The following is a 24766-nucleotide window of genomic DNA, read 5'->3' on the forward strand; positions in this document are numbered from 1 at the left end:
ACTTATGTAAAATATTATCCTTTTTTTTTTTTGTACAGGTTTTTCCACAGACCTTGCCTCTATTACCTCTTCCACCCGTCTTTCCTCCGTATGCCCCTGTAAGTGAGCCCACAGTACCCTGTGTAATTCAGAGCAGCAGGACAATGCCCAGCCAAACACCAAAACCTGGCAGTCTGGCTACAGTAAATGAACCCAAGATACAGGCAGCAAGCACAGGTGAGAGTCCATTTGATTTATATTTTAATTTCCAGGTACAATCAAGTTAATTTTATCACCTTAAAGGGCTCGTCCAGTCCCCAAAAATTCTGAACGGTCGGGTCGTACTCCCGGGACCCCCGCCTATTATCTGTTTTGAAGGGACTGCTTCCCCTTTTTCTGTCACCGCTCGTACTGTGAATCGCCGACACACTTGTAGCGGGGGTTCACAGTATTACAGCCTTCTATTAAAGTGACAAGTAGAAGGCTGTAATACTGTGAACCGGAGCTACAAGCGTATCAGCGTTTCACAGCGGGAGTATTAAAGGAAATGAAGGGAAAGCTCGTACGAGCCCTGCGGCCCTTCAAAACAGTAGATTGGCGGGAGTGTCGGGATTCTTACTGGCTGGACAACCCTTTAACCTCCTTTACCCCTTGATGCACCATGACGTACAGGCACGTCCTGGTGCAGGGGGACAAATATGGAGCGCACTCACAGGCTGAGCGCACTCCATACGCTGTGGGTGTCGGCTGTGTTTTACAGATGACACCCGGGACTAACGGCTAGGAACAGCAATCGCGCTGTTCCTGGCTGTTTAACCCTTCAAATGTTGCGGTCAGTCGCGACCGCAGAATCTGAGGCGTTGAATGGAGGGGGTGGCCCCCTCCGACAGCTCATCAGCATCCCCTCCATGCGATCGACGGGTGCCAATGGTTGTCATGTCAGCCCAGAGGCCTAAGGAAGGGCCCCAGGACTGCCTTCTGTCTGCATCTGTTAAGCCGTGCCTCTGGCAGGGCTTGACAGAAGCCTGTAAAAATGACAATACACTGCAATACATTAGTATTGCAGTGTATTCTACCTGCGATCTAACGATTAAATCGCTGGTTCAAGTCCCCTAGGGGGACTAATGACATGTGTAAAAAAAAAAAAAAGTTAACGTTTTTAGTAGTGAAAAAAAAACCTTTTCCCGTTTTTCCTCTAAAGTAATGTAAAAAATTAACAAAATTGGTATCGCTGCGTCCGTAAAAGTCTGAACTATAACAATATAGCATTATTTAATCGGCGCGGTGAACGCCGTAACAAGAAAAAATATGAAACGCCAGAATTGCTGTTTTTTTTTATTTTAAAAAATGTAAGAAAAAGATATCAAAAAGTCGTATATACTAAAAATAGTTTACAAAGAACCTCATGTTCATGTTTCTAAATTATGACTAGCGGCTCAGATCAACGTATATACTGTGGATTGTGCGGTCCATGTCTAGTTTCTCACAATGCTGATACTAAAAATAGTACCAATAAAAACCACAGCTCATGCCGCAAAAAATAAGCCCTCATACCGCTCAATCGACGAAAAAATGTAAATGTTATGGCTTACAGAATGTGGTGACAAACAAATAGTTTTTTCTTTGAAAAAAGAGTAAATCAAAATACATTTGGTATCGCTGTAATCGTAATGACCGGCAGAATAACGTTAAATTGTTGTTTTTGACGCACTGTGAAAGACGTTAAAACTAAACCAAAAAAGAAAATGGAGGAATCTGCAGTTTTTTCCAATTTCCCAGTACAATATATGGTACTTTAAACGGTGGCAGTAGAAACTACAACTCCTACCGCAAAAATAAGCCCTCACACCACTCTATAGACGGAAAAATAAAAAAAGTTATGGCTCATAGAAGGCGGGGAGTGAAAAACTAAAATAAAAAAATGGCTCAGACTTCAAGGGGTTAAGGCAGAATGGCAAATATTTTTTAAATGTGTGTGGTGCCACTCAAAGAGCCCTCTATGTCCATAATCAGTAGCAAGATGACTCATTTTTAAACCATTCTCTCCTACTGGACCAGTGGCGTAGCTATAGGGGTCGCAGTTGCGACCAGGCCCCTAAGCCTATGGGGCCCACGGGCCCCCGTTGCCATACAGCATGCTTGTTAAAAATTTATTTTCTGTGCCGTGAAGTGCCGGCACCTCCTGGTTACGGTCACATGGTACACTTAGTGTACCATGTGACCGTGTTGTCACGTGACACGTCTTCCAGCCTGTGCAGTGGAAGAGTCGGTGCGGAGGACTCCAGGTGAGCTGCAGAGTCTGCATTGTAATGAATTGTGTTGTGTTTTATTATGTTGACTTGTAATGTATTGTGTTGGCTTGTAATGTATTGTGCTGTCTGCGGTGGAGACTGGGGGCCCTTTAAATTACAGCCCCCCCCCCTCCTCTCTCCACCGCAAACTGAACAATACAGCACAATACTTTATTTACTGTGGGTCGCGTCCCCCTGGGGATTCGTGTGAAGACCTCCGGGGGGGTTGCGAGTCACTCACCGAGGTCCCGGTTCCAATCAATGCTGGAGCAAGGAGCTGACGTATCCTTGATCCAGCATTCACAGTGCCCTGAGCGGCTCGACGCAGGCTGGCGGAATGTAGCGACATCATCGCGCCTGCCTGCGCTGAGTCACTCAAAGCACACACCGGAGGAGGCGAAGGAACCGGGATAGGTAAGTAATTATGCTATTTTTCTATTGTGCAAATATGGGGGCATTATACTGTATGGGGGGCTGATATTGCGCTGGCGGCATTATACTGCATGGGGGGCTGATATGGCATGGGGGCTGATAAGATGGGGGGCATTATACTGCATGGGGGCTGATATGGGGGAATTTATACTGTATGGGGGGCTGATATGGGGGGCATTATACTGTATGGGTAGCTCATATGGGGGCATTATACTGTATGGGTAGTTCATATGGGGGCATTATACTGTATGGGGAGCTCATATGGGGGGGCATTATACTGTATGGGAAGTTCATATGGGGAGCATTATACTGTATGGGGAGCTCATATGGAGGGCATTTTACTGTATGGGGAGCTCATATGGAGGGCATTTTACTGTATGGGGAGCTGATATGGGGGCATTACACTGTATGGGGAGCTCATGGGGGGCATTATACTGTATGGGAGCTGATATGGAGGGGCATTATACTTTATGTGGGGCTGATATGGGAGGCATTATACTGTATGGGAAGCTCATATGGGGGGCATTATACTGTATGGGGAGCTCATATGGGAGGCATTATACTGTATGGGAAGCTCATATGGGGGGCATTATACTGTATGGGGGGCTGATATGGAGGGGCATTATACTGTATGGGGGGCATTATACTGTATGGGTAGCTCATATGGGGGGCACTATACTGTATGGGGAGCTGATATGGGGGCATAATACTGTATGGGGAGCTGATATGGGGGCATTATACTGTATGGGGAGCTCATATGGGGGCATTATACTGTATGGGGAGCTCATATGGGGGCATTATACTGTATGGGAAGCTCATATGGGGGCATTATACTGTATGGGAAGCTCATATGGGGGCATTATACTGTATGGGAAGCTCATATGGGGGCATTATACTGTATGGGGAGCTCATATGGGGGGGCATTATACTGTATGGGAAGTTCATATGGGGAGCATTATACTGTATGGGGAGCTCATATGGAGGGCATTTTACTGTATGGGGAGCTCATATGGGGGGCATTATACTGTATGGGAGCTGATATGGAGGGGCATTATACTTTATGTGGGGCTGATATGGGAGGCATTATACTGTATGGGAAGCTCATGGGGGGCATTATACTGTATGGGGAGCGGATATGGGAGGCATTATACTGTATGGGAAGCTCATATGGGGGGCATTATACTGTATGGGTAGCTCATATGGGGGGCACTATACTGTATGGGGAGCTGATATGGGGGCATAATACTGTATGGGGAGCTGATATGGGGGCATTATACTGTATGGGGAGCTCATATGGGGGCATTATACTGTATGGGGAGCTCATATGGGGGTATTATACTGTATGGGAAGCTCATATGGGGGCATTATACTGTATGGGAAGCTCATATGGGGGCATTATACTGTATGGGAAGCTCATATGGGGGCATTATACTGTATGGGGAGCTCATATGGGGGCATTATACTGTATGGGAAGTTCATATGGGGGGCATTATACTGTATGGGGAGCTCATATGGAGGGCATTTTACTGTATGGGGAGCTGATATGGGGGCATTACACTGTATGGGGAGCTCATGGGGGGCATTATACTGTATGGGAGCTGATATGGAGGGGCATTATACTTTATGGGGGGCTGATATGGGAGGCATTATACTGTATGGGAAGCTCATATGGGGGGCATTATACTGTATGGGGGGCTGATATGGAGGGGCATTATACTGTATGGGGAGCTCATATGGGGGGCATTATACTGTATGGGGAGCTGATATGGGGGCATTATACTGTATGGGAAGCTCATATGGGGGCATTATACTGTATGGGAAGCTCATATGGGGGCATTATACTGTATGGGAAGCTCATATGGGGGGCATTATACTGTATGGGGAGCTGATATGGGGGCATTATACTGTATGGGGAGCTGATATGGGGGCATTATACTGTATGGGAAGCTCATATGGGGGGCATTGTACTGTATGGGAAGCTCATATGGGGGCATTGTACTATATGGGGGGCATTATACTGTATGGGAAGCTCATATGGGGGCATTGTACTATATGGGGGCATTATACTGTATGGGGGCACTATAATGTATGGGGGCAGCTATGTGGGGCATTATACTGTGGGGGCTGATATGGGGAGCATTATACGGTATGGGGCTGTTATGGGGCATTATACTTTGTGGGGGCAGCTATGGGAGCATTATACTGTGTGGGGGCATTATACTATGGGGGCTGTTGGGCAAGGCGTCTGGGCATAGGCGCGTGCAGGCGTCTGATGATGATGATGATGATGATGGTGGTGGTGTTGGGGAGGGGTAGGGGGGCCCAAGCTGAATTCTTGCACCCGGGCCCATGAGGCTTTAGCTACGCCCCTGTACTGGACACTTCCCATTTTCTATAGTACTTCATATGTACGTACATCTTTTGTCAGAGCTTTTTTGGTACTTATTATTCCCTGTGGGGAAGAGCGCTGTCAGTCCATATGTGCTTATCAGCATGCATATGTTGGTCTGAGTTGTCAATCATTTTGTCAAATTGTGATGTTTTCATGTCTTATATGTATGCATTTTTCCTCCCTAGGTAAAGGAAAAGGAAAATCAAAACCAAAAAAAGTTGAAGAGGTAAAGAATGAAGAGGTAATATGGAGCTGCATATAGGAAGGATATATTCTAGACCATATTGTTATTCTTACATGAAGCCTCAGTACACCTGTTATTGCTTTTTCACTTTCGCAGAAAAAAATAATTCAACCTCTATTATGTCACTATGTGATTACATTACGCCTAGCCATTTTTTTCACTTCAAAGTACCTTTTTTGCCGCTTTTGTCATCAGCCCACATGTAATTTCTCACACTTCCTGATTTTGTCCAGTTGCCGGGGGCTTGTCTTCCAGTGTGTGCTGTTTGCCAGTACTGTGTGCAATATTCAATCTGCCCATAGTTTCCATCATGCACCTAAACAGGCAGCCAATCAGAAAAGCCAAAGGTCCTTTTGCAGCACAGTTGTCTTTTGCATCTGACATCTTGGATTTACCATATAATACAGTAGCGTTTTGGATAATGAGATTTTCCAAATCTCATGTACACGTTTCTGTTTTGTCCGCACCTAAATTGACAAGCTGCGGATTTTACAATCTGCAGCATGCCAATTTTTTGTGCGGATGTTCCCTGAGTATTTCACTACTTTCAGGCTACATGCACACATTGCGTATTTTGCTGTGAAAAATACGCACCAAAACGGCATCAATACACAGGAAATTCACAGGTAAAAACCGCACCTAATCGCGTGTTTTTCGGTGCGGTTTTTACGTTTTGAAGCGTTTTTCGTCACATTTTCATGCTGCGGGTTTTGGTGCGATTTTCCTCAGCACTAGGCAGATATAATTCGCAAGCGGAAACGCAAGATAAATTGACATGCTGCACATTTTAAAATCCGCACTGAAATCCTAACTAAAATATGCACGAGTTCGGCAGATTTCAGTGTGTATACCTGTGGATTTTGATGCGAATTCTCCGGATCTAAATCCACTACGTGTGCAGGTACCCTTAGGCTACATGCACACGTTGCGTAATTTGATGCGGAAAATCCGCATCAAAATCGCATGTGTACCCACGTAATTCCGCAGCTAAAACTGCACATTTTTTTAATGCGTTTTGAGGTGCAGTATTCACATTTTGATGCGGAAATAGAACAACGGAACCTTGTCACGATGGTGACAGACGGAAACCTAGCTATTGAGTTCAATGGTAAGGGAAACGGAAGCTGCGTTTTTCGTTTGCCTTTCCGCTGAGGGGTTAACCCGACGGAAAACCTCTTACGTTTTGATTAGTTTTTCGGCGCGGTTTCATGCTGCGGATGTTGGTGCGATTTTCCACAGCTCTAAGTATATACAATTCGCAATCGGAAACACAAGATAAATTGAAATGCTGCGGATTCTAAAAAACGCACCGCAGGTCAATTTCGATCCCGGAAAATACTGCAGCGTGTATATGAGATTTCCTGGAATCTCATTGACTATGCTGCTACTGTATTATGCAGCGGGTTTGCCGCATGCAAATCTGCGCAGAAAAACCGCACGTAATATGCATCATGTGCATTGAGCCTTAAAATACGCAGGGCAATTTACACGCAGGAAAAATCTGCACCGTATAGATGAGATTTCTTGAAATCTCATTCCCTTTGTTGGTACTGTATTATGCTGTGGATTTGCCGCATGAAAATACGCGCAGCAAATCCGCACGTAATACACAATGTGTGCATTCAGCCTTAGCCCTAATGCATATGACCGTGTGTGCTGCACGAGTGCCCTCCTTGATCCATGGAAAGATAGGACGGATCCGGTGCCAATGGTTTCCGTTTGTCTCCGTTGTGCAAGGGTTACGTAGTTTTGACGGAATCGATAGCATAGTCGACTATAGTATTGATTCTGTCAAAACGACGGAACCCTTGCACAATGGAGGCAAATGGAAACCATTTGCACCGGATCCGTCACAATTGAAATCAGTGGTGATGGAAACGGAAACCTATGATTTGGGTCAGTCAGGGCTCCGTTCCGACGGAAAGCGCCGACCGTCGGAATGGCGCCTGAGCTCAGATGTGAACGCAGCCTTTGTTTTTACTAGATATAAGATAGATAGATATGAGAGATAGATAGTAGATCGGAGAAAAAAAAAATGTGTTTTATTATTACATACTGTTTTCCCTCTCCTGACAGCCTGCCAGAAGAGGGAGAAGTTACAGCAGGTCGGCGAGGGGGGGTGGCGCGAGTGGGGTTGCGGGGATTCAGCGAAAGTTAGAGCACCAGTCTGGCGGGCTTCTTTTTTTCATGCATGTGGCAGGCCCATGACAGCAGTACAACTAGTACTACCCTGATGGAGGCCCTGTCTACAGTACTGTAACCGGCAGCAGCAGAGCGCAGGGAAGGGACCGTGATGAGCTCTGCTTCTGTCGAGCGAGGGTACAAGGGACACCTGCGCTTCTTCTAGCCTTTCACTTACTAGAGACTGGACAGCAGCAGAGCTCATTGCAGTCTCTTCCCTGCGCTCTGCTGCTGCCGGTTACAGTAGTGTATAGAGGGAGAAGAGGGGACAGGGAGCGGCCAGACATGCGCTTCTTCTAGTGAAGCGCCTTTCATATACTAGAGGCAGGACAGCAGCAGAGCGCATCACATTCCCTTCCCTGCGCTCTGCTGCTGCCGGTTACTCCATAGTGAACTGTATAGTATGTAGAGGTAGAGAGACCTTCCTGACGATGTCGGCGTGCTCATCTGACGTCAGGATGGGGCCTCCGCCTACTCGTACACACAGGCAGCAGTATCCGTAACACCTATACATTCAAACGGTGTACAGATTTCTGCTAGTAACAGGAGAAATACAAGAAATAAAATGCAGTAGAAAAGTGTCAGTGGCCTTTTAAAACACATATAACACAAAAAGGAGAACAAATTCATCAATAAAGTATATTACAAAATCTATTTATATTACACATGCTGCTAGAAAATAAAAAGTTGATCAAACATTTAGTTACGCTTTAACTTTTTATACAATATGAGAATTACATTTTGCTGATGCAGAGAACTTAACAATTTCATTTAAGAAAAATGGCAAATATCCACAGACCGCTTCTCTTTTTGGAATAGATATTTTTTAATGCAGCCTTTTACGACTTTGCCTATGAGCATGAACCTTTTCTATGCTAAACTGAAATATCATCTATACATATTGTTTCATTGTTTTTAGGTCTGAGCAATTCAGGGTCGTCTAACAAGTACAAAAGAGGCATTGCTTTGATATTAAACTGTTATTATAAGAGATTATCTGTATATTCTCCATGGGGAGATATCTCTTATTCTTGCTGTTGTTTTTTTACTTCTACCACACTGAAACTGAAAGACTTACCGTATTTTACGGACTATAGGACGCACTGGACCGTAAGAGGCAGCCATAAATTGTAGCATAAGAGGAGAAAAAAAAAAAGGTTTTGCTTTTAACTGTACATTTCCTGAGTAATATTGAGACAATAGGGTACCGCACTGCCCCAATACATTGCCAGCCACAGAAATACAAGATATTGGCAGCTATAGTGCTCTCACCCTCCCCTGAACTTACCAGACATCAGAGCTGTGGAGAGGCAGGAGTTAATGCTGTTGAATCTGCTCTTCTTGCTCTGTACATAGGAGGGGGCGGGGCTAGAAGGTCCTTGCAGATCAGGACCGTCACAGATTTACTGTGCTGTGTGTACTAATGTTTGTGTTATCTGCTCACTTGACAGTCAGATTTGTAAGATGTGACTGTTCAGTGAGCAGATAACACAGAGATCTTTTACACACAGCACAGAACATGCGGCTTCCATTACACTGCAAGGACCTTTTGAAGCTCAGAGCTCAGTCTCCTGCTCCTGGCATCTGTTTGCCTTATGGAGATAAGACGCAGCAGAAGATTACAGCACAGCTTCTAAGAGATAAACTGCATTTTAGGCCTCATGCACACGACCGTATTTTTGCCCACCCGTAAATACTGACGTAAATACGGGTCCTTGGTCACACGTATTCGACCCGTATTGCACCAATATTTACGGATCCGTGCACGTAAATACGGGTCCGGTGTCACCCGTATCCCACCCGTATTTACGGGCACGTTTTTGGCTGCAAAATTGCACTGCACTAATCGGCAGCCCCTTCTCTCTATCAGTGCAGGATAGAGAGAAGGGACAGCCCTTTCCGTAATAAAACTTAAAGAAATTCATACTTACCCGGCCGTTGTCTTGGTGACGCGTCCCTCTCTTCACATCCAGCCTGACCTCCCTGGATGACGCGGCAGTCCGTGTGACCGCTGCAGCCAGTGAATGGCCTGTGATTGGCTGCAGCGGTCACATGGGCTGTAACGTCATCCCAGGAGGCCAGACTGGAGGAAGAAGCAGGGAGTTCTGGGTAAGTATGAACGTCTTTTTTTTTTTTTTTTTTTTACAGCTTTATCTATATTGTTATCTTTCAGCACCCTGGACAGTGACTATTTACTGGCGTCGCCTAGCAACGCTCCCGTAATTACGGGTGCACACACGTAGCCACCCGTAATTACGGGAGCCCCCATAGACTTCTATAGGCTGCCAGTGCCGTAATTACGGCCTGAAATAGGACATGTTCTATCTTTTTCAGCGGCACGGGCACCTTCCCGTAAGCATACGGGGAGGTACCCGTGGCCAATAGAAGTCTATGGGCCCGTAATTACGGGAGTTTTTACGGTCGTGTGCATGGGGCCTTATAGTCCAAAAAATATAGTACACAGCTGATGTGTAGGGCTCCTCCTCCCATAATGCTGTTTGCTAATAGTGTTGGAAAATCTATAGCTGTTATTCTCTACCTTACACATTTGCTGTGTGGTTTTTCTTCCCAGTACATGAAGAAACTTCACATGCAGGAGAGAGCGGTGGAGGAGGTCAAACTGGCCATAAAACCATTTTACCAGAAAAGAGAAATTACAAAGGATGAATATAAAGAGATCCTGCGTAAAGCTGTGCAGAAGGTGGGTTTGGGAACGAGATGCTACGAGTGTCCCCGACAAGTTTGGTTGTGATTACTCACTGTCACTCAGCTGCTGTGAAACTATAACTCCCAGCATATCAGGAGTTGCAGTTTCACAACAGCTGGTGAGCCACAGGTTGGTGACCACTGCACATGGTAGCAATGTGAAAACTTATGACACTGCAATTTAAAAATATTGTTAATGTCTCTTTTTCACCCTTAAATTGTTTAACTTCCCATTCCACGCAGTAAATTTACGGCACAGGCAAGTGCTGTAGCGCACTATGCCATACATTTACCGCATGGTGATGCACAGGACCTGGGTGTCAGCTGCAATATACAGCTGACATCTGCCCTAGGGTGATTTTAATTAGTTTAAAGCTGGTTTCTACATCCCCAAGTATATTCTTCAGATTTAGACCCAGAACAGAGGTGTATGTGTCGAGTAGGGACCCACCTTATAAGTGAGGTTGCCTTGTTGTGACAGGTGGGCTCACACAATTTCATCAAAATATGCGCTAAGAACCTCACTATTGTAAGTAGATTCAGCAGTAATGCATATTTATTGATGCTGTTTTGAAGGCAAAGTATGGTCACGCCAAATATTGATTTGATTTAGATTCTTCTATTCATTCACTTTGTATGTTGTTAATTGATAACAAAAACTATTAGCACTGTTATTTTTGAAAGCATTTTTACTTTGCAGCATTTTTCCACAATTACCTAAAACTTTTGCACAGTACTGTGTGTGTATGTATGTATGTATGTGTGTGTGTGTGTGTGTGTGTGTGTGTGTGTGTGTGTATATCTTTATAATAAAAATAGTAAGGCAGGTAGGAGCAGCACAAGTGCAAATTACCAAATAAATGGTCGGTGCTAAGCTTCAAATGATAGGAGTGACTTCTCCCCATATGATGTATAACAAAAAGATAAGAGCATGGAAGCAGCACTCACGAAGAAAAAGTGACGTTTATTCACCCAACAAATGCAACGTTTCACTTCCTCAATGGAAGTGAGTGCTGCTTCCATGCTCTTGTTGTCTTTTTGTTATATTTTTATAATATATATATATATATATATATATATATATATATATATATATATATAAAAATACATATGATGTTTATATTTAAGGGCAATTAAGAGTTGGTTTTTGAAATGCAGTTATTCAAAATCGAAAATAATAAAAATGTTCCTTATTCCTGAAAGCCCAAGAGAAGGCTGCTTTCTTAAGGGTTTAACATTCCATTTCTTTCACAATTTCCGTGACTGTAAAGCTTGCAACAAGCGGATATACAATATACAGACTCAATATAGAAGAGGTAAGAGCCTTGTTTTAATGCTTCCTTTGCCTATTGCAGATCTGCCACAGCAAGAGCGGGGAAATCAATCCAGTCAAAGTGGTGAACTTGGTCAAAGGCTATGTGGATAGGTACAAACACATAAGAAATAAACAGAAGAAATCAGGAACATTTGATGATCATGACTTGGGCCGCGAGTCACCCATATAAATAAAATATTTTGAGAAATGACAGACTACAAAGACATCTTTAATTGGAGGTCGTCTGGTCACACACCCTCCCCCCATGCTCAGTGGATGAAAAGTATCTTAATGAGGAGACCATTTTAATTTTTCAAGACAAAAAAAATGTTTGTTTATTCTTATAAACCAGTCTTGGATTTTCGTTTGACCGTTTTTTTGAACCATTTTGCCATGAACTGCACACAGCTTTCTTTTCTCAGAGGTCCTCACTAGAGACATGGAGGAAAATACAGAAGGATGGGCAGAAGTAACACCTTGTCGTTAAAACTTGGGATTATTGTTGACAACTGTTGTTATATCCCTTTGTAGTTTGTGTTACTAAAGTATACACGGAAGAATGAATAGATACATTTGTAACAAACTTCTTTTTCTGTGGGTACACTTTATCGTTGGCTTGGGCCAGAGGTGAAGACCCAGCCTTTAATAATGAGAGCAATGGAAGAAAATGTTCTGGAATAAAGATTTGTCCTTTGACAATAAGATATGTATGAAAGAAAATTTATGATTTTGATGGTTTTAATAGATATTTCTATGCTTTACACTACATTATTCAGCAAAAATATTTTAGGGTTCTAGTTTAATGAAAATACTGCATGGGAAACCATTATGTGTTTAAAGGCGTTGTCTGCTCTTTACAATCCCATTTTGTTAGACTGGGCTCTCCGAAACTAAACCAATACCAGGTTGTATCACTGCTAGGACCCACAGCGATCAGCTGTAATCTGTAGAGGAACACGGCAGCAAGTGTTCAAATTCCTTGTAGTGCCACCACAGGGGAAATGAAGCATTGCACAGTATTCATTTAAAGGACAGTCCGAGTAATGCATGGATCTGCTAAATCATCATGGGACTTTCTTTGTAGCTGCTCTCTGCTAATTGATGGAGGTCCTGAACAAGGGACCCCCTCTTTTAAACCAGAATTCCTTAATAGGATATTTGAAAATCCTTTAACAGCTGTACCCACAGTCACAAGTATTTGTAAGGCGCTATCGGGGCCATTTGAAGAGGAATTTTGTGTTATAAGACTTCAGTGGTAAGGGACTGGAGCTGCCCAGGGTTCTTCTGTTTATGGTTGGGCAATAAATGTCCATTCACTGCCTATAAAAGCGCCATTTTTCAATATAATCTCTTAACCATTATAAATTCAAGGTAAATGGTCAGCCGTGTTCCGTACTTTTGGAAACGGTCTTCTCTCCTTTTTCCTGCTTTATCGTGGTCTCGCAGATGGTTGACTTGACGGTGGAATGATTCAAACCAGACTTCTTGATTGAGGAGAAATTATTCATAAAGTAGTGTGAGCAATCATGCTCTGCCCTTTTAGCAAAATATCAAATATACAAGTATCCTTTTCTATTTCTCAGTCAATAATTATGATTAACCTGAATATAGGACATTAAAAGATGGATTTTAATATATTCATTTCTGACTGGTTTGAAAAAAACTTAAGTGTTATATATATGGGGCCAGTGATTGCAATAGAATATATATTTACAATGCCATACAAGCCTTATCCAACTTTTGTGCAAAGTATTTTCTCTGATTATGCTTATAAGGGCTTTGAGGGATGCAGCTACTGCACGATGACGTCCATATTGATTGTGACTTTTACATCAGCTGCAGTAAAGTATAGCTGTAGGTCCCTGTGGACAGACGAGCGGCTGTTGCAAACCTTATATTTGGCTGAAAAGCAGAATTAACTTACAGTGAACCGATCTTAAGGCAGAGATACTTTGTTAACCATATAGGTGGTAAATAAAAAGAAAAATAAATTTGGTTTTCCTAGTTATTTAAAAAATTGGCCACTGTAGAAGGGATGCAAAGAAAATAAATAAAAACTGTTGCTCGACTCACGGTTCCAGCGCTGCCGCTCCGTTCCGACATAGCTGCAGCGCTAACATGCCCGTTTACCCACGTGATCGCTGCAGCCAATCACTTAGTGGGTATATGGCACAGGAGCGCGAAGGCCAGTGCTTGGATGCAGCGATCACGTGGGTAAACGGACACGTCATCGCTGCAGCTATGTCAAAACACAGCAACGGGAAGAAACTGAGTGGCGGCGCTGGAACGACCGATCTGTGAGTTGAGCAATTTGTTTTTTTTGTTTGTTTTTTTTTGCATCCCTCCTACCGTGGCCAATTTTTTTAATAACTTGGAAAACCCCTTTGAATAATGGATTGATCTTATTTAAATCTTAATCCTTTCGTTGATTTAAAAAAAATAAAAATACAATCATGAATTCGAGAATCAACAATGCAAGAATTTGGGAACATATTAAATGTGCGATACTTATCGTCAGAGTTTCCGACTGATCTATTCTATCCCACTGATGGTTAATAATATGCACAGGATTTTTAAACTGCATCATGGATGGAGGGTTTCCAATAATGTGTGACCAAGCCAGTTTGTTTCATGTGGATTTAAGATTATGTATTTATTTTGAATTGTTATATAGGGGAAAATACATTTTTTTTTTCAACAACTCTGCTTTTCTGTTCCTTACCAGATGATTCAATATGTAAACCTGAACTGTGTATTTTTTTTAATGAATTGTTTATTCAGTATTGTATAACAATAGTGGGAGGATTTGATATATTTTCCCCATACTACTAGCAGGTACCCTTTTTTTTTTTTTCTAATCTCAGAATATCCAATTTTCTTTTCATGTATCTTTAAGGCATGTCCAGTACAGTCTACTGCCTTTTAGTTCAAGAGACCCCTTTCTAGTGGTACCAAAGCAGTCCACAAGGTTACAAATTCACACAACGTATAATGCAAAAGCACATTCCGTTATATACACCGATCAGCCATAACATTTAAACCACCTGCCTACTATTGTGTAGGTCCCCATGCCGCAAAAAACACTCTAACCTGTCAAGGTATTGACTCATGTCCTGTGGTATGTGGCATCAAGACATTAGCAGCAGATCCTTTTACAGCGTACCTAACTTTTCTGGTGACTTTTTAGAAAAAGGTGTGTGTGTGTGCGCGTGTGCGCGTGTGTGTGCGTGCGCAAAAAAAAATAACAATATTTTTTGGGCATTATCTGACTTGTGTATGGGATTTTTTTTTAGCAGTTTTCTCCTCTTCAGGCTCTATCTCTAATGCTCAGGCTCCTCCCACTAGCTGAGAGAAGACTAACTACTATCATGTCTTCTATACACACAGAAGAGAACATTCTACTGTCCAATCTCTATCTGCCACATATATAGAAGCTGCAGCAGCATGGAGGAGATTATACAGCAGTAATGAGCAGTGTAGCTGAGAATCCAGCAGTGAAATGACATATAACTCACCATGAGCTGCAGCACCTCTGTGTCTCTTACTTTGCTCCATTCACGTCAATTTGCAAAAGTGGAGTGAAAAGTAGGATTTAGACACATTTATCAAATACAAAATACGAGAATGTCATCGCTGCAGCCATATCGACAACGACTGCGCTGTAAAGTCAGGGATCTGTCAGGTGAGTAACGCTTCATTTCTGTTTGTTTTTTTAACCCCCATGTACACTTTTTTTTAATTAACTCATAAAACCCCTTAACGGTAGGAACACACTAGGTGGAAACCCAGATCTTCTGCAACTTATTTAGTTGTGCATATCCGCAGCATAATACAGTAGTAATACAGCAAAATACAGTAGCAGAAGTGTGGGTGAGATTTGAGCAAATCTCATCCAGACAGCAGAAAAAAACATTAATAAATTGACCTGAGGTTCAAGCTGTCCGTTTATGCTACGGAATCACTACGCTTCTGTTGAATTTAATGGGGAGGTAAAACCCGCAACAAAGAGCTATGTGTTGTGACTTTTGCGGCGGGAATGCTGCTATTCCGCCACAAAAATTGTATAATAAGAAAAAGATATTTTTTATTTGAAATCAAAAAGTTTATATAACCCTGGCCGTAGTACTAGCGACGCGATCCTCTACTCTGAGCGCAGCCTGGTCTCCTGGGATGAGATTTCATCCCATGTGACTGCTGCAGCTGTCAAATGGACTACAGTGTCATCTCAGGAGGCTGGGCTATGCTCAGAAGAGAGGGACGCTTTGCCGTGACTATGACTGGGTAAGTATAAAAGTTTTTTGTTTTTTTTATTATTGCTGCAGGATTTTAGCAGTGGGCATCCTGCCCGAAAAACTGCACCGCAATTTGGAACAGTTTTTCGAACGGAATTCCCTGTGACTACCAGAGCGGATATGCTGTGTACTTTTACGCTGCGTATCCCCTTAGTGTGTTCCTACCCTACAGATACATTCAGTTTAAGATAGTTAACTTGTATTTTGAATCTTAAAGAGGCTCTGTCACCACATTATAAGTGCCCTATCTCCTACATAAGGAGATCGGCGCTATAATGTAGGTGACAGCAGTGCTTTTTATTTAGAAAAACAATCTATTTTCACCACGTTATTAGCGATTTTAGCTTTATGCTAATTACTTTCTTAATGCCCAACTGGGCGTGTCTTTACTTTAGACCAAGTGGGCGTTGTACAGAGGCGTGTATGACGCTGACCAATCAGCGTCATGCACTTCTCTCCAGTCATTTACTCCGCGCATAGTGACACTGCGTTGTTCACTATGTGCTGTCTTATACTGACACATTAACGTTACTGAAATGTTTAGACAGTGAATAGACGTTCCTTCCAGCCAGGACGGGATGTCTATTCACAATCCCAACCCTTCACTAACGTTTCTGTTTGATTTACAGCAGAGCAAAGCATAATCTCGCTGTAACCTGTCATTTACAGCGTGATCTCGCGAGATTACGCTTGCACTGCTGTAAGTACCACAGAAACGTTAGTGAAGTGTCGGGATTGTGACTAGACATCCCGTCCTGGCTGGAAGGAATGTCTATTCACTGTCTAAACACTTCAGTAACGTTAATTTGTCAGTATAAGGCCTGATTCACACGAACGTGTTAAACGTCCGTGGGACAGCCGTTGAAACAGCGGCTGTCCCACGGACCTATGTAATTCAATGTGGCCGTTCACGCAGCTGTTGTTTCAACGGACTGTGTGAAGGGTCCGTGGGAAAATAGGACATGTCCTATCATATCACGCATCCCTCCATAGACTCTCAACTATGGTGGATGCGTGACATCGCGTCCCGCAGCGCTGAGCACGAATGCACCTCGGACGTGAAAAACTAGTTTTTCACATCCGAGATGCGAAAAACTAGTTTTTCACATCCGAGATGCGCAGCGCTCGTGTGAATCAGGCCTTAAGACATTACATACTGATCTAGAAGGATCCCTATGCGCTGAGGAAATAAATGGAGAGAAGTGACGCTGATTGGTCAGCGTCATACACTCCTCTGTACAATGCCCACTTGGTCTAAAGTAAAAACACGCCCAGTTGGGCATTAACCCCTTCGCGCTCAGGTCAGTAATAGTACGTCCTGCTAAGTAGAACGTTCGCGCTCAGGTCAGTACTATTACTGACCTGAGTAAACACGGCGCCATCTTTCCCCGGCGCGTGTCTGAGCTGTGATACCTGCTGTTTCCGACAGCAGGCTATCACAGCTTAGTGTGCAGGGACCGATCGCGGTGGTCCCCGCCGATTAACCCCTTAGAAGCCGCGTTCAATAGCGATCGCGGCTTCTTAGGGGTTAAGCTGCCATCGCCGGCCTGCTACACGATAGCGGGCCGTGATGGCTACTATGGCAACCAGAATCCTAACAATGGACTCTGGCTACGCCATCGACGGAAGCCTAGTGGGTCCCGACAAAATCAGGACCCACTATGCTTGCTGTCAGCGAACAGCTGACAGCTCTAATACACTGCACTACGCATGTAGTGCAGTGTATTAGAATAGCGATCAGAGCCTCCTGCCCTCATGTCCCCTAGTGGGACAAAGTAAAAAAAGTGTGAAAAAGTAAAAAAAAGTTGTGTAAAAATAAGAAAATAAAAGATTTAAAAGTAATAAAAGTAAAAGTCCCCATTTTTCCCTTATCAGTTCTTTATTATTAATAAAAATATATAAATAAACAAATAAACTATACATAATTGGTATCGCCGCGTCCGTAACGTCCTGAACTACAAAACGATGTCGTTATTTATCCCGCGCGGTGAACGCCGTAAGAGAAAATAATAATAAACCGTACCACAATCACAATTGTTTGGTCACTTCACCTCCCAAAAAATGGAATAAAAAGAGATCAAAAAGTCGCATGTACCTAAAAATGGTACTGATCGAAACTACAGTTCGTTACGCAAAAAATAAGTCCTCGCACGGCTTTCCTGATGGAAAAATAAAACAGTTATGGCTCTTAGAATAAGGCAACACAAAAAATAAATTATATTTTACAAAATGTATTTTATTGTGCAAACGCCATAAGACATAAAAAAAAACTATAAACATCTGGTATCGCCGTAATCGTATCGCCCCGCAGAATAAAGTGAATATGTCATTTATAGCGCACGGTGAACGCTGTAAAAAAAATTGAATAAAAAACAATAGTAAAATTGCTGTTTTTTTAGTCACCACGCCACCTAAAAATAGAATAAAAACTGATCAAAAAGCCGCATGCACCCCAAGAAAACTACAATGGATTCCTCAAGGGGTCTAGTTTCCAAAAAGGGGTCACTTTTGGGGGGTTTCCACTGTTTTAGCACCACAAGACCTCTTCAAACCGGACATGGTGCCTAATAAATTAAATTAAATTAATTAAATGTCACCTCTACTTTGCTCTAAATTCCTGTGAAACGCCTAAAGGGTTAATAAACTTTTTAAATGCTGTTGTGAATACTTTGAGGGGTCTAGTTTCTGAAATGGGGTGTTTGATAAGGGTGTCTAATATATGGGCCCCTCAAAGCAACTTCAGAACTGAGCTGGAAACTAAAAAATAAAATAAAAATGAGGCAATACTTCGCTTCTTACATTATACTGATAATGAGCCGTGCCCACCCCGAGATGACCCCAGTTTTGACCGTTTGTATAAACGGAGACCCCTATTAGACCGTTTCAGTGCCCGGTTTGCCCAAGCATACACCCCCGAGAAGTGTATTTCTAATGATGAGTCCTTGGTACATTTTAAAGGGAGGCTTCAATTCCGCCAGTACCTGCCGGGTAAGAGGGCAAGGTATGGCGTGAAGATGTATAAGCTGTGCGAGAGTGCATCAGGGTATACCTACAAATTTAGGATATATGAAGGGAAGGACACCAGTTCTCAGCCCCCAGAATGTCCCCCCTTACTGGGAGTTAATACAAAAATTGTGTGGGATTTGGTGCACCCACTGCTGGACCAGGGTTACCACCTCTACCTGGATAATTTTTATACCAGCGTCCCACTCTTCAACTGCCTCGCTTCCAGAAGTCCTGCGGCATGCGGCACTGCTAGAAGAAACCTGAGAGGCCTCCCTACGACTCTGCTTGGGCAAACACTCAGAAGGGGTGAGAGCAGGGCACAATCTAGCAGCAACATATTGTGTCTCAAGTACAAGACCAGGGAGATGCCACACCAGTACCCATGTACCTGTACGAGGTACCAGTACAGGGACCCCCAAACTAGACTGCATCCTGGACTACAATAGGTACATGGGAGGGGTGGACTTGTCAGATCAAGTCCTGAAGCCTTACAGTACTTCTGGAAGCGGGGCCACAGGCATCATACCAGGGCAACACTTTTTAGGAGAAGTTCCCCAAACTGGCAAGAAGGGAAAAAGTCAAAAGAGGTGCAGAGTCTGCTATAAGAGGGGGATAAGGAAGGACACAATATATCAATGTGACGCGTGTCCCGAAAAAACCAGAGCTCTGTATGAAAGAGTGTTTTCAAATTTATCATCCATCCCTTTATTTTTAATTTACCCCAGTTTTACTCGCTCTGATCCACTTCGCACAGCTTACCCCTCCTCATCTTTCCCCTCTGAGCCCTGCTGTGTGCCCAGGCAGCTGATAACAGCCACATGTAGGGTATTGCCGTACCCGGGAGAGCCAACATTACAGTTTATGGGGTGTAGGTCTCCGGTGGCACATGCTGGGCACAATATATCGGACACTGACATGGCATATATATAGAAAATTGCAAATCTCACTCTGCACCATCTGCTGCGCATTATCTTTTACACAATACCTGTGGGGTCAAAATGCTCACTACACCTCTAGATGAATTCCTTAAGGGGTGTCGTTTTTAAAACGGGGTCACTTCTCGGGGGTTTCAACTGTACTGATACCTCAGGGGCTTCTGCACACACGACTTAGCACCAGAAAATTCCCAGTAGGCCACATGGTGGTCCTTTCCTTCTGAGCACTCCCATGGGCCCAAACGGCAGTTTATCACCACAAATAGGGTATTGCCACACTCAGGACAAATTGGGCAACAAAATGCGGTATTTTATTCCTTGTGAAAATAAGAAATTTTGAGCCAAAACTACCTCTTATTGGAAAAAATAATTTTTTTTTTAATTCACAGCCCAATTCAAATAAATTCTGTGAAAAAACTGTGGGGTCTAAATGGTCACAACACCCATAAATAAATTCTTTGAGGGGTGTAGTTTCCAAAATGGGGTGACTTCTGGTGGGTTTCCATTGCTTTGATACCTTTGGGGCTCTGCAAATGCGACATGGCACCCGAAAACCAATCCAGCAAAATCTGGGCTCCAAAGAACACATAGCGCTCCTTTCCTTCTGAGGCCTCCCATGGGCCCAAACGGCAGTTTATCACCACAAATGGGGTATTGCGGCACTCAGGACAAATTGGGCAACAAATTGGGGTATTTTATTCCTTGTGAAAATAAGAAATTTTGAGCCAAAACTACCTCTTATTGGAAAAAATTTCATTTTTTTGAATTCACAGCCCAATTCAAATAAATTCTGTGAAAAAACTGTGGAGTCTAAATGGTCACAACACCCATAAATGAATTCCTTGAGGGGTGTAGTTTCCAAAATGGGGTCACTTCTGGTGGGTTTCCATTGCTTTGATACCTTTGGGGCTCTGCAAATGCGACATGGCACCCGAAAACCAATCCAGCAAAATCTCTGCTCCAAAGAACACATAGCGCTCCTTTCCTTCTAATACCTCCCATGGGCCCAAACGGCAGTTTATGGCCACAAATAGGGTATTGCCGCACTCAGGACAAATTTGGCAACAAAATGGGGTATTTTATTCGTTGTGAAAATAAGACATTTTGAGCCAAAACTACATCTTATTGGAAAAAAGTTTTTCTTTTTAAATTCACAGCCCAATTCAAATAAGTTCTGTGAAAAAACTGTGGGGTCTAAATGGTCACAACACCCATAAATAAATTCCTTGAGGGGTTTTGTTTCCAAAATGGGGTCACTTTTGGTGGGTTTCCATTGCTTTGATACCTCTGAGGCTCTGCAAATGCGACATGGCACCCGCAAACCAATACAGCAAAATCTGGACTCCAACAAACACATAGCGCTCCTTTCCTTTGAGCCCTCCCATGGGCCCAAACGGCAGTTTATCACCACAAATGGGGTATTGCCGCACTCAGGACAAATTGGGCAACAAAATGGGGCATTTTGTTCCCTGTGAAAATAAGAAATTCTGATCAAAAATGACATCTTATTGGAAAAATTGTCATTCTTTTAATTTCACAGCCCAATTCAAATACGCGCTGTGAAAAAACTACGGGGTCAAAATGGTAACAATAACCATAAATTAATTCCTTGAGGGGTGCAGTTTCCAAAATGGGGTCAGTTTTGGGGGATTCCTACTGTTTTGGCACCTCAACACCTCTCCAAACCTGGCATGCTGCCTAAAATATATGCTAATAAAAAAGCACCACCAAAATGCACTAGGTGCTTCTTTGCTTCTGGGGCTTGTGTTTTATTCCACGAGCGCACTAGAGCCACATGTGGGACATTTCTAAAAACTGAAGAATCTGGACAATACATATTTAGTAGTGTTTCTCTGGTAAAACCTTCTTTGTTACAGAAAAAAAATAGAATAAAATTGAAATTCAGAAATAAAAACGAAATTTGCAAATTTCACCTCCACTTTGCTTTAATTCCTGTGAAATGCCTGAAGGGTTAAAAAACTTTCTAAATGCTGTTTTGAATACTTTGAGGGGTCTAGTTTTTAAAATGGGGTGCTTTATGGGGGTTTCTAATACATAGGCCCCTCAAAGCCACTTCAGAACTGAACAGGTACCTTAAAAAAAAGGCTTTTGAAATTTTCTTAAAAATATGAGAAATTGCTGTTTATGTTCTAAGCCTTGTAACGTCCAAGAAAAATAAACAAATGTTCAAAAAACGATGCCAATCTAAAGTAGACATATGGGAAATGTGAACTAGTGACTATTTTGGGTGGTATAACCGTCTGTTTTTCAAGCAGATGCATTTAAATTCTGAAAAATGCTATTTTTTCTAAATTTTCTCTAAATTTTGCAATTTTTCTCAAATAAAGACTGAATATATCGACCAAATTTTACCACGAACATGAAGCCCAAAGTGTCACGAGAAAACAATCTCGGAATCGCTTGCATAGGTTTAAGCATTCCGACGTTATTACCACATAAAGTGAAATATGTCAGATTTGAAAAATGGGCTCTGAGCCTTAAGGCCCAAACTAGGCTGCGTCCTTAAGGGGTTAAGAAAGTAATTAGCATAAAGCTAAAATCACTCATAACGTGGTCAAAATAGATCGTTTTTCTAAATAAAAAGCATTACTGTCACCTACATTATAGCGCCGATCACATCATGTAGGAGATAGGACACTTATAATGTGGTGACAGAGTCTCTTTAAAGAGGCTCTGAGTGTGACCTTGAACCTGGCCCTGCCTCAGTATTTCTCATTCGTCTTGGTTTTGTTGCCCGGTCGCTCTAGTTCGATCTCCTGGTTTCGACAGCTGACTCATCTTCTTGTTACATGTTCTCCTCTAGTTTGTGTCATCCTGACCGCTCTCCCGGTGATGACCCCTTGCTTCACTTTGTCTTTCAATCCTCATCGCCTCTAGCATTCCTTCAACGCTCCTGCCTCCTTGCAGGGGTTCTAGGGTGAAGAATGGGGAAATTCCTTTGACTCCGCATCTCCGTTTGACCAGCATCAAACTAATTGTGGTTAAAGGATCCACTTCTGTAACACTGATGCTTTCTGTTTTCTACAGCTCACTTGCCAACTTAGCAGTGTAGACTGCGGCAGAATCAGCAGCGGGCGGGGGATTTAGTGACATCTCTATTGTACTGCTGGTGACCTAGTTAGGGTAGGAAAGCAACCCTATACAATATATACACAGATAAGACTGAATGCATCTCCCCTGTCACTACCTGGTTTCTGAGGGAAGGGGGCTATACTCCATCACTTCCTGGAGACATTTCTCTGTGACTCCCATTTATTGCAGCTGCCACAAGCACACACAACCTGCAGTACTGTCTTTACAGACAATACAGGAAACAAGTGTGACTTCAATATCGCCACCACCAGGAAAGATTTTAAAAATAAAATAAATAGCTACAACATTTAAAAAAAGTAAAAAGTGCACACACATATAGACTTACATCTAATTAATCTAAAATTAAACACATGATACAGATTGGCCTTGTCATCAGATAATAGGAGATATAGTTCAGTGAAAGCTGGATGTCACGATCTTGCTCAATCATTTGCTGGCATGATGACAGGCAGTGAACTGTTAAACAAGTGAATCTATAAGGAAATTAAACTTTGCATTTAAGAAATGGAGCTTCACCTAAAAGATGAATACTTGGAAGGGAAAAGTAAGTATTTCAGTAATCTATTTAGTAGTGAGCTGGTGGTACTTGTCAATCAATTAAATGAACAAGGCTTATTATGATAACTTTTAAAAAAAGCATTAGAAATCAGTTATTTTACACTGCAGGCTAGAGTATTGGTAGGCAGCAATTTATACGTACTTACTGCTGTATTAACTTCCTTTAAAAATGGACACTATAGAAATAAAATTCTCTACATCTATATAGTCCTATAGATTCCACTTCAGTTAAACTAATGAAAGGGGTTATCTGCATTGGACAATCCTTTCTTTATTAAAAGGGCCCGCTGACGATAAGCTGATCATAGATTGTTCTGCTGCTGGGACCCCCATCGATCAGCTGTTGTCTGTGGGGAAACCCAGTAGCAGGTGTTCAATTGCTCTTCAGCACCACCAGAGATGAAAATTATTGATACACAAAGAAAGAAGTAATATGCTATTGCCAATATTTCAAAAAGTTGAAAAAATTCCAATTTTATTAGATAAAAACACACTAAAATAGAGAATTCTAATGGATAACTGTATATAGGCTATATACAGAAAAATAAAGCACAAAAGTAGCCACAAAATCATGTACAGAGGGCTTATTTCACCATATCAGTTGTAGCTACATTTATGAAGTGTCACATGAACAAATGGGTATAAAGTGCCTGAACAAAGACGCTATATATAGCAAGATAATTTCCAAAAAACGAGAGACATACATGCAAAGTAGGTCTATGGAGGGGGAGACGAAGCGATGGTGTAGATACTATGTGCTGCTCAATGAATCACGTTAGACAACATGTGGTAAGCATTATGTATGCACTGTCATATAGAGGGAGTGACCCCTCACACCTCAAAAAAAGAAGAGATAGTCTCCCATAAATGGGTGTGTAAGTAGATGAAAATCAAGTGATTTACCCATACTGATCGTGTGTCCTGTAAGCCCAAAAAGGTGCCCAGACACGCGTTTCACGTGGTTAGCTTTATCAAGGGGTACTAAACCAATGTTCATAGAGCAGTTTAAATGCCGTGCGAGATGAGTCCGGTCGTATGCAGAAAGCCAATAAGATGCCTGATCAAGCGGCGATGAGTGCCAAACAAAACATCGTGAGAGCAAAATCCCAGGCCGTCAAGAACATACTGCGCACGTGCGCCTCTGGAAACCACACAAGCGCAGACAGGTACAATCGACAGCCGGCATGAAGACCCAGAGAACACCTGACGCTCAATACACAGCCTGAGGTATTTTAATGTTACAGGAAAAATATATGTACTAAATGTAAAGGTCACAAAGGACCAAAAAAAATATAATAAAAAGTTGTATTAATCTAACCGA

The 24766-nt window shown here is 42.6% G+C and overlaps 2 protein-coding genes across 7 annotated transcripts in view; both read left to right on the top strand.

The window, feature by feature from the left end:
* Positions 1-12242, top strand: part of PHRF1 (PHD and ring finger domains 1) — a 73196-nt gene extending 60954 nt beyond the window's left edge. For all 6 annotated transcript variants that reach the window (XM_075837583.1, XM_075837582.1, XM_075837581.1 and 3 more), the window contains 4 exons: positions 39-216; positions 5280-5335; positions 10092-10220; positions 11581-12242. In XM_075837583.1, coding sequence (XP_075693698.1) covers positions 39-216; positions 5280-5335; positions 10092-10220; positions 11581-11730 — 513 coding nt within the window. In that variant the 3' untranslated portion in view covers positions 11731-12242. The remainder of the gene's footprint in view (positions 1-38; positions 217-5279; positions 5336-10091; positions 10221-11580) is intronic.
* A 2922-nt stretch (positions 12243-15164) lies between these two features.
* Positions 15165-24766, top strand: part of LOC142660168 (malignant fibrous histiocytoma-amplified sequence 1 homolog) — a 50728-nt gene continuing 41126 nt past the window's right edge. Inside the window, exon 1 of the mRNA XM_075836750.1 lies at positions 15165-15222. Coding sequence (XP_075692865.1) covers positions 15165-15222 — 58 coding nt within the window. The remainder of the gene's footprint in view (positions 15223-24766) is intronic.

The sequence above is a fragment of the Rhinoderma darwinii genome, chromosome 9 (genome assembly GCF_050947455.1).
Source record: "Rhinoderma darwinii isolate aRhiDar2 chromosome 9, aRhiDar2.hap1, whole genome shotgun sequence".
Classification (NCBI taxonomy): Eukaryota; Metazoa; Chordata; class Amphibia; order Anura; family Rhinodermatidae; genus Rhinoderma; species Rhinoderma darwinii.